Source organism: Drosophila tropicalis, unplaced genomic scaffold, assembly GCF_018151085.1.
Source record: "Drosophila tropicalis isolate 14030-0801.00 unplaced genomic scaffold, ASM1815108v1 contig_413, whole genome shotgun sequence".
NCBI lineage: Eukaryota > Metazoa > Arthropoda > Insecta > Diptera > Drosophilidae > Drosophila > Drosophila tropicalis.
The window spans coordinates 956341-971509 of NW_027172877.1; the positions used below are offsets into that span (position 1 = coordinate 956341).

The 15169-nt window shown below is 39.6% G+C and overlaps 3 protein-coding genes across 3 annotated transcripts; 2 read left to right on the plus strand and 1 right to left on the minus strand.

Moving 5' to 3' along the window:
* The first annotated feature begins 103 nt into the window (after positions 1-103).
* Positions 104-10161, plus strand: LOC137573669 (TOG array regulator of axonemal microtubules protein 1). The gene is made up of 8 exons (XM_068285668.1): positions 104-2058; positions 4519-4866; positions 4931-5455; positions 5515-5557; positions 6357-6513; positions 6576-6793; positions 6873-7002; positions 8587-10161. The coding sequence occupies exons 1-8, from the start codon at positions 229-231 to the stop codon at positions 9992-9994; spliced, it is 4659 nt and encodes a 1552-aa protein (XP_068141769.1). The 5' UTR covers positions 104-228; the 3' UTR covers positions 9995-10161.
* A 69-nt stretch (positions 10162-10230) lies between these two features.
* On the minus strand, positions 10231-11342 carry LOC137573607 (RNA-binding protein 7). The gene is made up of 2 exons (XM_068285564.1): positions 11147-11342; positions 10231-11030 (listed from the first exon to the last, which is right to left on the minus strand). Exons 1-2 carry the CDS (start codon positions 11262-11264, stop codon positions 10378-10380), a joined length of 771 nt encoding a protein of 256 aa, XP_068141665.1. The 5' UTR covers positions 11265-11342; the 3' UTR covers positions 10231-10377.
* A 781-nt stretch (positions 11343-12123) lies between these two features.
* Positions 12124-13862, plus strand: LOC137573551 (uncharacterized). Its single transcript, XM_068285501.1, is given in 4 exon segments — positions 12124-12576; positions 12578-13010; positions 13073-13283; positions 13409-13862. Coding segments are annotated over 4 exon segments (1242 nt in total). The 5' UTR covers positions 12124-12186; the 3' UTR covers positions 13617-13862.
* The last annotated feature ends 1307 nt before the right edge of the window (positions 13863-15169 follow it).

Genomic DNA, 15169 nt, shown 5'->3' on the forward strand with positions numbered 1-15169 from the left:
TCGTTGCTAGCAACTTGGTCAGTTCTGAACTTCTTAAAAGCAAAGAAGGAAACAACATAAAAAAAAAAATTCAGTTGAAAAGAAAAAGTAAATATACTGCAATCTACCCACACCTCCGTAGGTCGTGGACATTTCCGACCGGATGAAACCGTGCGTGACAATTAAAAATTAAAAGCAAGTGAATAAATGTTGCTTGGTTAGATAATTGTTGTTAAGAGGTTAGACGAAATGTTCTTTCGGCGTATTTTTGAGGGCAAAGATACCACGATTAATAATGTAACGACGACGACGGCGACTACTACCACAAGGACGAATAGTTACGATAGTGAGGAAGACACTAAGAACGGGAGTGCCATTTATGACAAGGACACCAATAATAATAACAACAACAACGGAGAAGAACTTCAAACTAAAATGCAAATGCAAGTCCAGCTGTCGCCATTATGGGAGCACATTCTACGTACTCGCCGGATGCCGGAAACTATTTGTCCGACCCTCATGTTTGCTGAATTTCATGAGCGGCTGCAGGATCCCGAATGGCAGGTGCGGCAACACGCTTTGCGTGTCCTAGTCGATGTCCTGGTAGTGATGCAGGCCAAGGCCGATAAGCATATGCGGGAGCTGATCGTCCAGCTGGTGGAGAACTTGGGTCATCAGGCACCAACCGTGCGAAAGGGTGCCTTGGACTGTCTGAGAGTCTATTTGGCTGAGACAGCGCATCCTGAGGTGGTGATGATGCAAATTTTTGACATTGGTCTGATCCAATCCAATAATGAGACAACCGCTCGCCTGAGCTGCGGTGTCTTGCTATCCTTTCCGGCATTACTGCAGTCGGTTTTTCACACACCTCAGCGGGACTTTATAGTGCAGCATTCACTGGAACGTCTTGTCCAGCATTTGGACAAACTTAATCATCAAGAGATTACCCTAAGGACATTAACAAAAACCAGGGAGCTCTTAGGAGTAAAAGAGTTTGAGCGTTACATGACCAAAAATGGTGGCCTAACGAAATATTTGCGTTTGTGTAAAGTGCACAGGATTGGCAGTGAATATGAGCAGCCCAGTCGGGCGGGTGCCTGGCGACCTAATAGGGAACACAATTGGCGAATCGGGAGCAGTGGCATTTCCCACGAGTCCACCACCTCCACAGCAGGAACTCCAAAGAAGCCCAGTTGTCCTGAGAAGGGAAAAGTCATCATGGAAACGGAAATTAAAATCAACGAAGATACTGTGACAATGCGACTGCTTGAGGCCGATACCGAAACGGAGGAGTCCGAAACTCCAAGTGTAACACGAAACTCCAACGATTTGGTAATCGGTCGTCCACTATCCCACCATCATGATGGTGGCATAGTGCGAGTTATAAGTGATTCCGAACTAGATGAACCAGTCCCAGTTTCTGTAGTAGGTGCAGTCAGCAGCGAACCGAATACACCATCTCGCGGACCCAAACGGGTTACCTTCGGTGGTGAGGTGGTCAAAATGCGTACCCCTGACAGCGATGCAGCCAATTCTTCTGCAAATAATACAAACAATATTGTCGTAGTAGCTTCACCAGAAGAGCAGAAGGATTCACCTCTGCCAATAAGTGATAGTAAAACGTCCGAACTTCTAGTGGAAATACCTATTGATAATACAAAACCATTGCCACGACCAATGAGCTCCAGCTCGCTACGCCGACAAAGAAGCTTCGATGGCATCGAATCACAGGAGAAAGACCCACAACTGACCCCATCCCCGCTGCCCCAGGCTGTGCTGTATCGCAGTCATAGTGTTAGTCCAGTGGGCAGTAATAATATCAGTCCAAAAGTACCGCACAAGCAAATCGAAGTACTTCATAATCTACAACGCGATCCCTCGCCACGTTCTTTGCGACGTGGTGAAAGTCCCGATGACATTTCCCCACCTTTTATACCCACCCACTTTTCGGCATCTTCAGCATCATCCCCCAAGGCAGTGAGAAATGTCACTGTTATATCTCCTGAGCCGGCATCACCCAAATCATGGGAAGACCTAGATATTGTCAACTATAAAACCATAATGGACCTACGTTCGGGGGTAAGAATCCAGTTGACTTATTAGTGTCTAACAATTATAAACAATCTTTAGCACTCTAGTATATTGGCACACACCAAACGAAATGAAATTATAACGCACGCTAGCGCTGAGTGGGGGTTCTTTGGTTCCATTTTTGTTCTTTTCTGTTTTTTTTTTTTTTTTTTTGCTTCTAACTGGGTCAGTAGGATATGTACAATTTCATATGCGTTCATAATTTGTGCCCTCATAATGGCAGCCACCCGGTTGCCGGCTTTATTACATACGAAACACGCATCGTGTAGTTGCTTCTACTATTACTATAACTATTATATGTATTACCGGTTACTCGAGGTTGGAGTTAGGAGGTAGGAGGGGGGAGATTGGGTGGTGTGTTTACTAATGAAAATTTCAGCGATAAGCCATATCGATGACTATGGCATTATAATGCCGGCTATTGTTGAAAAGGACAAGAAAATTTGAAGGGAGAGTCGGAGAAACGGAAGGCTAAAGCTGACCTATTAATATTTTTGACGTATGTTTTTCAAAAGCAAAATGCATTGAAGTGTAATTTGCGAACTAGTTGAATGAGTTGTCGGAATCGAAATATTACTTTTGATTCGATGCCCCATGGTTCCTTGAAACTTTCATTGAGTTGTTTTGACTGCAATTCGAAAAAGTTTCTTTTGTGAGATTTTTGACAGTCATGCCGAAAGTTTTCCCATATTAGAGTCTTATATTAATGATGAAATCTTTCAATTATTGTCCACAATTTAAAGTAGTTTTAACAAATTTGTAAAATATTCGAATTTAATTTCAAGTCAATAGTCAATGAATAGAAAAATTATTCTGAGATAAAAAACATTTCAAATTGATTACTAATATATAGAGTAAAAGACTATAGGGTTTCCCGAAACTTCGGTTACTCTGAATACTCTTCAATATCAGTATTCGTATTCGAAACCTTTGAATAAATTTGAAACTTTAAGCTAACGACATTCTTTTGTCAGTCCGTATTCCTGCCTTATTGAATACACAACTTGGAATCGAGTTATCATGAGATACATAGAACACATTGATTTGGAAAAGATTTAGAATAGTTTATTTGGTTAGAAAAACCTAAACCTATCCAATTAGAAGTATTGGAAACATACAGGGCTAAATATTTTTAAAGTTCGAAAACAGAACTGTTTTTCCTAAACAATAGATTTCAAAAGATTGTTATAATTTTAATTTTGATCGATGTTAACTAAAATAGATTCGGAGATGCATTGAATTATAATACATACATAATAGATTAGGTGTTCATTTTCCCAAATCGAATAAACAATTTCACAATTTTAAGTTACTTTACTTAAAATGTGGGGTGGGGCGAAATGGCGCATAAAAATTACGTCGGATCGGACTACTGTATCATATATCTTTCATTCAAACAAAAAAGATAATGGTCTTTATACGGGTTTTGAACAATCTAGACAACAACTTTGTTACCATTATTGTTAGTGGTGTACAAAATTCGGAAAATGCTTTCATTTAAATAAAAAAAACAGTTAAAACGCTGTAAGTTTTAAGCGACAAATCACATCTGCATGATATATGTTCCAAGTCAGGATGAAAAAGCGATTAAAGAAAATACTTTGAAAAGTTCCCTCCTTCCTTTGTCGTATCTTCTGCTCTTTAAAGTTCTATCCGTCATACTTTCGAAGTAGGTGGATGACAGCATTGGTCGTATGTCTTATTGCATTCATCTGTACGAATTAAAGTTTTGAGCCATTCATTATAAGTATCAAAAACACAAAACTTTGTCGAGTGTATGGAGGAGATAGAAAAAACAACAAACAGAACAAAGGAAAGAAAAGGGAATCTTACGAATTCCGGTAATAGTTGCTGCATGTTATGCGGATTGTTATTGCTGGTGCTGCTGCTGCTGCGTCCTATGCCGAATTGCCGGGTTGTCCGGTCAATCATTTAAATGCACGCGATATTCATACAAGTCATGGAACGAGAAACTACAATATATGTACCTATATAGATGATGTATATATATAGTATTGTAGTAAAACTCACACCCAACTTGCATATATGCGACGATAAAATAGTTAGACCAACAATACTAAGAGTTAAGCACTGAAGATTGGGAGGGTGGGGGAAAAGGGTGCGGGAGCGCGACACAATATGTAGTTGGAGTTGGAGTTGGAGTCAGTGACGGAGAGCGTGTCAAGAACTGGGTCAGTCCAAGCACAAAAATAATAAAGCAACATTAACCGACAAATAATAGCGCGTATCACAAGTGGCAGGGGTCTTAAGTTTCTTTATTTTCGATCGTTCTCGTTTTTATTTTTCTTCTCACCACTTCTCATTTTTTTTGCATTTATTTTTTGCACTTTTTATTCGTGTACCAATGGACACTTTTTGGTAATTATGTACTTGAGGTGACCCAGAAAGGCTAGAAATATATTTTCCCCCTTTCAACTGCTTTTGCAGGACTGGAGGAATCGGTTGCAGGGCATGGCCCAACTGGAGATCGCTTTGAGCTCTTCCAACAATTTGGCTCAGGTGCAACCTTATCTAACAAGTCTCTTGCGCACATTGCTCTCATCAGAGCGTCACATCGAGGTGGCCGAGTTGAAGCGGGAGCTGCTGGTCAATCTAATCACACGGCTCCCCTTGGACAATTTGGAGAATCGTACTCTGCAAATATTGACGGGTCTTTGCCGGCAAAGCTACTCGGGAGCCAATCGAGTTTGCAGGGCTTTGATGCAACGTCTTCCAGCGGGTACCATAGTGGCCAAGCTGACTGCCCCAGAGTTTCTGCATGCCAAGAGCTCCAAGGTAATGGCATGCCAATCCCCTAAACAGATCCATAATATATCTAATGTCCATTTCCTTTTGTCAGTTTCGTGATCATGCCCTGCAAATGTCCATATATGCCCTGATGACCTTGCCGGGCACCTGTTTCGACATTAATATACTAACTGCCCAGACCATTTACGCTGCAGTGAATCGTAAACGAAGAGTACGTCAAGCCGCATTGGAGGTCCTTGCCGTGTTGGCGGATATTTCGTCCAAGGAAGAAGTTATACGAATTGTCAATGAAATGGGTGCCAATTCCCCAGCTCTGTTGGCAGCTGTCAGGACGCGTTTGTCTCGCCTTCAATTGCCTATGATTGCCCCGGATGGTAGTGTTTTGTATGCATTAAACCAACCGGAAGTTATTCGCACTGGCGCCGATGTCGACTGGATTGCCCAAGGAGAGGGTGGCTCTGCCTCGCCGAATGCCATCAAAAGGCGACGAGTCCGTGCAGCGGTGGCAGGTCGAAAATGTGGATCAACCAATTCAAAGGGCTCCGATGAGAACCTTCAACGACATTCCTTTCACTCACCGCCCGAAACTTTTGATATCTCTAGCCCCAACACAAATGTGAGTTATCAAAGTAATTTTTTTAGCTTCACTTAAGTAACTTAATTATTTATTCACAGGACTTTTCGCACAGAATAAGTCAGGGCGCTAGATCAATGAGTGGTAAGTCCTGATAAAACAGCATTATGCTATACACTTATCACTCAATTTACATAAGAACCTCAACGTTATTTATTGGCAAAAACTTATTTAAATATTTATACATGAGTAAATATAAATATATTCACATTAAGAATTGGAATATTGAGCAAGCGTCTTTATTCCAATGAAATCTAAGGATATGTTCCTCTCGCTATGAGGTTTATACGGAAAATACGCAAATGGAAGAAGAATCACTAAGAAAATGTCCTAATTTAAAAACCCCCACGTGAAAATTTTTAGTCATATTATTAAATTACTTTAATTCAGGGCTTTTATCGTTTTCCAATCCTTTTGAAAAGTAAAGAGTGGCCGAAAAATTTGCACTTCAAAATTTTTCAGCTACTTTTAATTTGTTTTGACAAATCTTTCCGAAATCGAAAACGAGAACAAGCCGGTTACTTTTTCTTTAATTTATTTCACAAGACGAGCTTATGCCCTAAGTCATAAGGTAACTTCAAAATGCATTTTAATTTTAATAATGGAAAGTGAATATCAAAAGAGAATGACAAATTTAAGTATTTTGAGCCAAATTTTCTCATTTCCCTCAATCGTGCCAACAATTGTTAAAAATAATTAAGTTATTATTTTAATTTGCCCAACACTTTTCGGATTCTGTACGGGTCTCCAACGTCACAGTCCTTATCGTAAAAAAGGGCCATAGTCAACTAAGTAAATTAACCATACGGATTTGTTGAAAAACGTGGATTTGTGTTTTGTCTACAAAAAGTCTTTCTCTTACCTTGATCTTCCCTTGGTACAGTCTTTCCAAGCAACATAATGGACCGTCGTCTGGCTACCAAGGCGTGCTCAGAAACTTCAATGGATGGCAGAAGCACTGATAGCACAACAACCACTTGCAGCAGCGGCAGCGGCAGTTTCGTCCAGTTGACAATGCGCCAGGTCGATCGAAACTCACGGTAATATTCAGAAGTGAGAATTGCAACTAAACCATTTTATTAATATCTCCAAATCCTTTTAGATTTCCGGCCATGAGCCAACATACGGATTTTGTCAACAATTTCATGCGTAGCATGCAACAAACGACAAATTATCCGTATCCCTATGCAGCGCATACATTTGACGGACCACCGGCATATCCAAAAGTCAGTTATACATTAACCAAGTCCCCACAGCACACGGCTAAGAAGATGCAACAACAAAACTCTCTTACACAGCCGGACAGCCGAAGTGCAGCAGGTAAGTTCCTATGAGTTGTTAATCCTTTGGTTGCTAGATGTTATCTAATCGTCTCGTCTATTGGGTGTTCCTTTGTCAGCATCCTTTAAAGGAAACGAATCGAAACTACAGCGCAGTAATAGTGTATTCAGAGATATTCATCGAGTACCATCATTGCATGCATTGGAGAAGGACAATTCTGAGATTCCAACAACAAAAGCGAGGTCAAAGTAAGTAAAAATATGTCAGCTCTTGGGGGAACCCTTTTCGTTGGTACCTTTGTATTTGTCATCATGTTTTCAACTAGTTAAATGGCCACAGGCGACCCAGCTACCTAATGTGCCCATTTATATCACAATTAAATGACCGGCATCAAAAAATTCTATACAACCTGTGGCCAAATCGTTCCTGGCCATAAACTATCCCTGCAGCAAACGAACATTAAACTTCAACGCCGGCAAAGCATGTTAACCTATATAACCTGTATTCGGAGGTTTCCCATTCCCTCGCCCCCAAACTATATGACCATTAAAGCTTAATATTTTTGGCGACTTTAAGTTTTGATATTTAACCTAAATAGGTTTGTTCGCTTACGTTGAAATTCCGAAATTAAAGCCGCACTGTTGAGGGGGTAAAATGGGGGATGCATGACGACAACGACAACGACCACCACGAACCTTCAAATGACCACTGGAGCTGGTTCTATACATACCTATGTATGTATATAGTTTGGTTTATAGACATTTAAAGGGAAAATCAATTTGCTTTTGTTTTTAGTGTCTGAAATTTTGAGTAGAACAAAAAAAGTGCTAAACAAATTGAATATCTATGTGCGTTTATCTAGAGTATTTTTTTTTTTTTGTGGTTTGTTTTTTTTGCATAGCTATTAATCCATATACTAACTAGAGAAATCCATTTAGAAAAATTGAAGAAAAGCCAAGCAGTACGGCTCCTTCGTGTGGACATTTTACGTAGCACCCGAACATGAATCGAAGCGGCAGGAGCGGTCTAAGAGCTATGAGAGTATCGGGCCGAAAGTCTATTAGGGGGGACATCCATAGAAATTTTAATTCAAAGGTTTGTAAGAGTTTCACAAGAGGGGATAAGATAACAATCCTTAGAATTTCACACTTTTCTTTTTGTTCATTTCATTGGTCCCCGTTTTGTTACTTATGAGGCCCTTAGGTATGGGAGTCTTAGCCCCTATTAATCCGCTTCTGACCGTGACTAAGAAAACAGAATATTCAACTGCAAATACCACAACAATGACCACGAACTACAAGACGATGGGAATAAGACCAATGGCTAGGAGGGCTAGTTAGTTGGCTACCTTTCGTTAAGTTGTGGACGTGTTTGTAGGGGGTTTTTCTTTGTGTCTTTGTGTGAGTGTGTGTGTGTGTGAGTGAATACTTGGAAAACGCAATGTCCCTTACCTCATTTGCACTTTTCCACCATTTTGATTCGAGTTGAATATTTGTCCCAGTCTGGCTATTTCGTTCGCTTTGAAAAGTTGCTCGTCCAAGGACTCGTCATGCAAAATGCATTTTTCTCTCGTCTAGAGAAACTTTGGCATCAAATATGCAATCTCTTTAGCACCATGGTTGCATATGTCCAGCAGAAATTACAGTTCGAAAACGATAGACCAAAATCGATGCAAATTGATTTAGAAAATGAGCAAATCTCATGTGATAAGACAATAGTTGTTGAATGCGGCATGCTCGATGGCGGGGAAGATGATCCTATTCCTTAGTTAGTCCAAGTTACAATTACTTGAAATATGTTTTTACTAATATTGTTTTTCCCTCTATTCACAGTGTTAACCCGATAGACGTGCCGGTGAACCAATCTGCCGTGGAAATGGTCACCGGTTCCCCCATATCTGTGAAATCCACGAGCTATTCGCAGAAGTCCACCGCTTCGGTCAAGTCGAAATGTGAGTCAGAACCTTTTGATGAACTTGTAGTAGATGATATGGAGAAGGAGGTGGACGAGAGGGATGATTTGGAGGAAGCGGAGAAGAAGAAGGAAATTGAGGATAAGGATTCATCATTGAAACGCAACGAAAGTGTGAATAGTTTGCATACCACGGAGAGCATAAAAACCCAACTAGAGGACACTACGCCAATATTGTCGCGGGCTCAGTCCATCAAATCACTGGCCATTGAGGAGGAACTGGAGGGCAGTAACAGTTTTCTAGTTGTCGAGGAGCAGGTGCAACACGATCTAGAGTCCAGTCCACCAACCACAGAGCCGGATAACGTAGAAGTGCCAATCAATGTGTCAGCCAGAACACACGAAGACCTGGTCATAAATTCGCGCAGCATTTCGCTAGACTCGCTCTATTGCAGTGGAGTCAAACAGGGGTCCACCAGCTCCAGCTCGACCACTGACAACAATACCATACAAACGAAACCACTGCTGAAGCAAAAATCCAAGACGTCGTATTTCCCTTCACGTAACCAACGACGCGTCTCGCCCGTCAAGCAGGCCATTAAGATGTCCCAAGCCGAGCTTTTCCCCCAGAATATGACTCGATTTGAAAAGCCGCGGGAAGCTCTCCTTAAGACATTTGATCAACTGGACTCCAGCAATTGGGAGGTTAATGTGAGTGGATTAAAGAGTATGGTGCGACTGATACGCTATCATCCGGAAAATTTGGACAGTCACATGCACATGACATGCATTCAACTGACCCGATCTGTGCGTAATCTTCGCTCTCAAGTGGCCCGTGCCGCTTGTCAAGCTTCAGCTGAATTGTTTGTTCTCAAATCCAAGTTTCTGGAAACTGAATTCGATGACCTGATATGCGGACTATTGCATCGTACAGCAGATACGAACCGGTTTCTGCGAGCAGACGCAACACGGGCTCTGGAGTCCATGGTGGATCATTCTCAACCGCCAAAAATATTAAATATTCTCAGCACCAAAGGAGCTCAACATCAGAATGCTTTGGTCAGGACAACAACAGCCAAGTTGCTGTTCAGACTGGTCGAACGACTGGGCAGTGATCGAATCTATGCCATGACACGCGAGAACCGTGACAAATTCTTTGTCATTGGTGCGAATCTACTGCTTGAGGGCAGCTTGGCAACGCGAAACTACGCCAAGTCCTTGTTTCGCGCCCTATCCGATCACGCGAGCTATCAGCGCCTGTTATTGGAGGTTATTCCACCCCGCACATATCGAAACGTGGAGAAGACATTGCGAAGCATTAATCGTTAAATCTTTATAGGGATCCATAAAAATCGTCCATAAGTTGACACAAAATTCTTAAGCTATATATTAAGACATACCAAAGTATATTATAAAATATTATTGCTTTTCTCTGAAATTATGTTTTATGTTTTAAATAGAATGCACAACATTTGATCTCATGAGACTATTCGTAAGCCTATCTATTGTTAAGTTTTTAAAATCGCACATATTATATGTTATGATATACATAGTATTCATTCGAGTTATGGGTAGAAGTAACACTAGTTGGATTTTTTATTTTCCTAATTACTAAGCCTTAATGCTAATAAATGACACAAATTATTGTTAATTATTGCTGCATTAAGGTTTGTACAATTAGTTTTACTCGTTAACTTCATTGCTGGCTTATCCTATAATCTCCGTTTTCCCTGGTTACGTTGCTCGGACCGCCGATTGCCGCCAGTATTATGATTATGGTGATTTTGTGGCTGATGCTGTTGATGCCTTGAACGATTCCGATCCATGACAGCGCTATCACTGCGACGACGCAGGTCCTGCTGCCGGTCATAGGGTTTTGCATCGTGTAAACTGTGTCGCATGTGGCGTGATGCGCCTCCACTAGGACTGCTTGTGTCTGCTATGAATGGATTAAAGGGATTTCTATTGCGTGAATGTTGCTGGTGATCCTGCTCTCTTGATGATGGCTGCGGGGTACCCTGGTGTTTGATGGTGACCTTTTTCTGGAACAATTCCAAGCCTTGGTATAATTCCAAAGCAAAAGGCACTGCACACGCATGTTGGTACGTAATGAAACCGAAATTTCGTTGCCTACCCGCAGGATCTAGAGGTATCCGTGCACTTTCGATGGGTCCGGCCGTTAAAAAGACTTCGTATAGAATCTCTTCGCTAACTCGTTCGTCTAGATTACCACAAAAAATAGTCCGCTGCTGTTCATCATCTTCGTCCTCATCATCGGCATATTCCTGCTCCTTCTCTGAAAGTGTTCCCTGTACAGGTTGTGGATAGTTTCCCATGGGCTGGCCATAGCAGGATATGTATTGGGCTAAACAACAGAAACAAAATGGTGAATGTATCTACATACATACATACATATGTTCGCCATAGGATAGGAGGGTGGGTGTACATGTACATAGCCTCTAGAATCCAACAAATACATACCATGATCATAATTACCGCCTCCAAGCTGTAACTGCATCAATGGATACGGCGATTGAAACATTTGCTGCTGTTGCTGCTGTGCAGCTGCCTGATGAATGGCAGCTAAAATGTGATCCATTTAATTTGTCGTTAGTTTGTTTATTATTTACCTCATATGAGCAATAAAACCAACAATGTTAGTCACTTTTACTGAGTGCCAAAGTACCCGTGATTTGTCACTGTTACGCATCTCTAAACTGTGACTGCAACAGTCCCACGCCACCGACTCAAAATAAATCAATTTTTATTTCAATCATTAATATAGTTGTTCCTACTAAATGTGTAACTAAATTTATTGGCTTAATAAATTGACAATAATTGGTTCAAGGACTCACACATTTTGCATTTACTATTTTCAGTTACGCACTGTTTAATAACTGCATCATTTGCGAGTTCTGTTAATAGACAGCATCATTTTGGAGCACAGTTATCGGAAAATTACTCATCGCTGGTTATAAAAGCGCCAAATAAATATGAGTTTAAATGGTTATTTGAAACAAACTCATTGAGTGAGTTCCTTATACATATGTATATACAATCTTCGAAATCATTATCATTCATTTAAAAAATACATGAAATAAGAGAAATGCAAGATAAGCATCAAGTGTGGTGTACAGGTCTATTTATGTCAAACATTTTAATAAGGTGGCATTCATGGTAGCTTGTTGATTTTTCCTACTGATTGTTCCGATGTCGTCGTTGATTGAGATATTCATTGTGATACACCGTCTAGTTGGGGGTAAGTACAGACACACAATTCAAGCGATTCTCTCCACATACAAGCATAAATGTATTTACACAACTGGTTGTGTGTGTGTGTGTGTGTGTAGACTACTTATCAGTGATAGCAGCAGCGAATTTCGCTGATACAATTGTTTATGCAATAATTTTAATAATTTTTTACGAACAGAAACGATTGCACTACAGGTTAGCTTTTTGCCGTTTGCTAATAAAAGTCATTCTTCAGTCAGTGTCGGTTCCCTAAACTAGACGGAAGCATTATGGGAGAAGTACCAAAAATCGCAGATTTAAACAAAGTGATCGAGCCCCATTTACCTGAGGGTTCAAAACTCGTATCGTATGAAAGTAGCTATTTAACCAAACCGGGAGAACACTATGGCAGTCTCATGTTGGCCATTAAAGCCCAGATTAAAAAATCAGATAATACAACGGAGGAGCTTCCAATCATAGCCAAATTACCACCGCTCACCAATGATCTCTACTGGCAGATATTTCAGCCAGAACGTACTTGTATCACGGAGAATGCCGTGTACAAGTATTTAAGTGCAGAATTAAACAAACTACAGTTGGAGGCGGGTATTCTACCCACCAAGCTATTCGATGGCCTACCCCGCTACTACGGTTCCCGAATTTCTCTGCAAGAAGACGCCAAAAAAAGTTGATCGTGATGCTGTGCTCCTGGCTGAAAATCTAACAGTTCGCGGCTATAAGCCAGGCAATCGTCATAAGCCGTACGATTTAGCCCACACGATTCTAATACTTAATAATCTGGCCCAATATCATGCTTTGCCCATTGCCCTGCGTCTGAAGAAGCCTCACATATATGATAAGTTTGTCCGGCCCTATTTTAGGAAGTTTGATATGAACACTAACATCCCCGAAAAGGAAAGGCGTATTATGGATGTCGAAACTTTGGCGGATATTAAAGCATTGAGCGATGATAATGAAGGTGACGTCAAGCGAGTTGAGGAATTACTACAAATCTATTCCGAGTTCCAAGCGGGCAAAGATGTGGAAGATGGCCCATTTACTACACTGGTTCATGGGGATCTATGGATTAACAACTTAATGATCAAATACAATGGTAAGTTAAAGGTCTAGTTAGTTTGAAATTAATTCATTAAAATTTTGATTTTCAATTGCCAGATGAAGGAATTCCCTCAAAATTGAAATTCGTCGATTTTCAAATATGTCAATACGAATCCTTGATACACGACATAATATTTCTACTATTTTCGAGTGTGGAGAATGAGGTATTGGAGGCAAACTACTATAAGTTTTTGAAAATCTACTACAAAGCGTTCATAAAGTGTTTGAACAGTGTCGAAGTGGACACGAGCAACTACTCGTTTGATGCGTAAGTTATACATTTATTGTCCAACTAATTGCATTTACGATATTTTCACGATGACAATGGAAGAATTTAGCTTATCAGTGTGATTACCTATTATCAATGTCTAACTGTTCTTACTCACTCCACAGATTTCAAGCAGAAGTCCAAAAGAAGGCTCATATTCAAGTGCCACATGCCGTGTTCATGATGAAAGTTGTTATGGCTGATAGTAGCACAATACCCGATGATTATAAGGATGTCGATCTGACTGTTATCTCTAAGAATAGAGGATCAAAGAAAATTATGGACAAATTGTCTGAAATTCTACGTCTGGCAAAGAAGTTTAACATTTTTTAATTGGCTTAGATACAGACCAAACAGAATTATCTGTTAGCTAATTCAAAGAAAAGGAAGAAAAGAGTCCTGTCATACATTCTTTAGGCTAAGAACTTAGTTACTATTTTAAACTAGTATTACCTCAATGGAGAAATTCTAAAGTATATTCTTACCAACAGTTGGCCAAATAAAAACCTTGTATTTATAACCTCCATAAAAGTGAAATTTTAAAAATAAATTAACTGCTCTAATTTGAATTAAAACAAACATCAAGTATTTAAATATATCAATAGTTACGATGCCTAAATGCTTATTACTCTATAAGGTCGAAGATTTTTATACTTAAGCCTGCCTAATGGGCACTTCTTGAGTAAGGATTTTTCATCAAAATAACAATGTTTCTTTAGACATCTTGCAGATATTCTTCTTGTCAATCGACCGAACATTATATCTACTAACACTTCTAGAAGTATTATCACGACCAATACCCAAAAATTCCCAAAACTTAAGTTATCTAGAATCAAATAAGGGCCCGACAACAGTTGTGCATGACGAAGTCGCTATACTCTTCAATTTCGGCGATCTAATGCTTGGCAATCAGTTTTCTTTCTCTATTACATTAAGCCCATATTGTAAACGTAATAGCCTAGTATAAATCTCAGCCCACTTAGGTTTATAGATATTTTATTGTTAGTCGAAACACAAAATATAATAAACTCAACATTATCTTAGGTTTTGTTAACTATTAAAGATGCTAAGCTAGACAAAGTTTAGTTATTGGATATGTATATGTATTGGATAGTTTAATAACTTCGATAAATTTTGAATTAAATTGAAAGTTTGAATACTTCATTTATGTGTTTCCAGATGGAGTTACTTAGCCATAGTTTAAAAATTATTGTTTGTTTTATCCTTGATATGTCATTGTTTTTGTGGTAATTTTTTTGTTAATTTTATTTGTTTTTGGTTCTATATTGTGAGTGTGTGTGTAGATAAGAAGCATAGTTGGGACTTGATTTTGGTTGTTGAACTATGTTGATTAAATTTAGCAGTGTCATTTAAAAGCATCAATAAAATAAGAAATAAGTCATGCCGACTTTGTTATACCATGCACCAAGTGAAACAAGGAGGAGGGAAGATTGTTTGTAAATAAAGTTTTAAACAAATTGTTTATAAATGTACATATAATACACAGGGTAAGTTTTATAGACTCTTTTCGTTAAAATATTTACTCCTTTTATAACTTCTTAGCCATTTGCAGAGGGTAACGTAACGAACACATTTCCGACTCCATAAAATATATATTTTTTTGATCAGCATGAGAAGCTGAGTCGATGTCTGTCTGCCGGTCCGTCCATCGATGCGTACGCGTTTTACTCTACCAATTTCCGGGTCGGACCACTATATTATTAAGTGCCATTCGAAAGTCGACGAAGGAGTTCGAGTATGTTTATCAAATTTAGTATTGAGATAGTTTTGCTGGTAAAATATCTAATCTCAAAATTTCAATAAGATTGGTTAATCAGAACACAAGCTATAGGCATTATACATCGGCTTTCCTTTCCCAAAAATTT

What these genes read in the sequence shown, in the direction of transcription:
- LOC137573607 (XM_068285564.1), bottom strand. Translation starts at nt 11,264, where the DNA reads ATGGATCACATTTTAGCTGCCATTCATCAGGCAGCTGCACAGCAGCAA. An exon ending in AGGCGGTAATTATGATCATG is followed by an intron (nt 11,031 to 11,146) that starts GTATGTATTTGT and finishes TCTGTTGTTTAG; the next exon opens with CCCAATACATATCCTGCTAT.
- LOC137573669 (XM_068285668.1), top strand. Translation starts at nt 229, where the DNA reads ATGTTCTTTCGGCGTATTTTTGAGGGCAAAGATACCACGATTAATAAT. An exon ending in TAATGGACCTACGTTCGGGG is followed by an intron (nt 2,059 to 4,518) that starts GTAAGAATCCAG and finishes CTGCTTTTGCAG; the next exon opens with GACTGGAGGAATCGGTTGCA. An exon ending in TGCATGCCAAGAGCTCCAAG is followed by an intron (nt 4,867 to 4,930) that starts GTAATGGCATGC and finishes TCCTTTTGTCAG; the next exon opens with TTTCGTGATCATGCCCTGCA.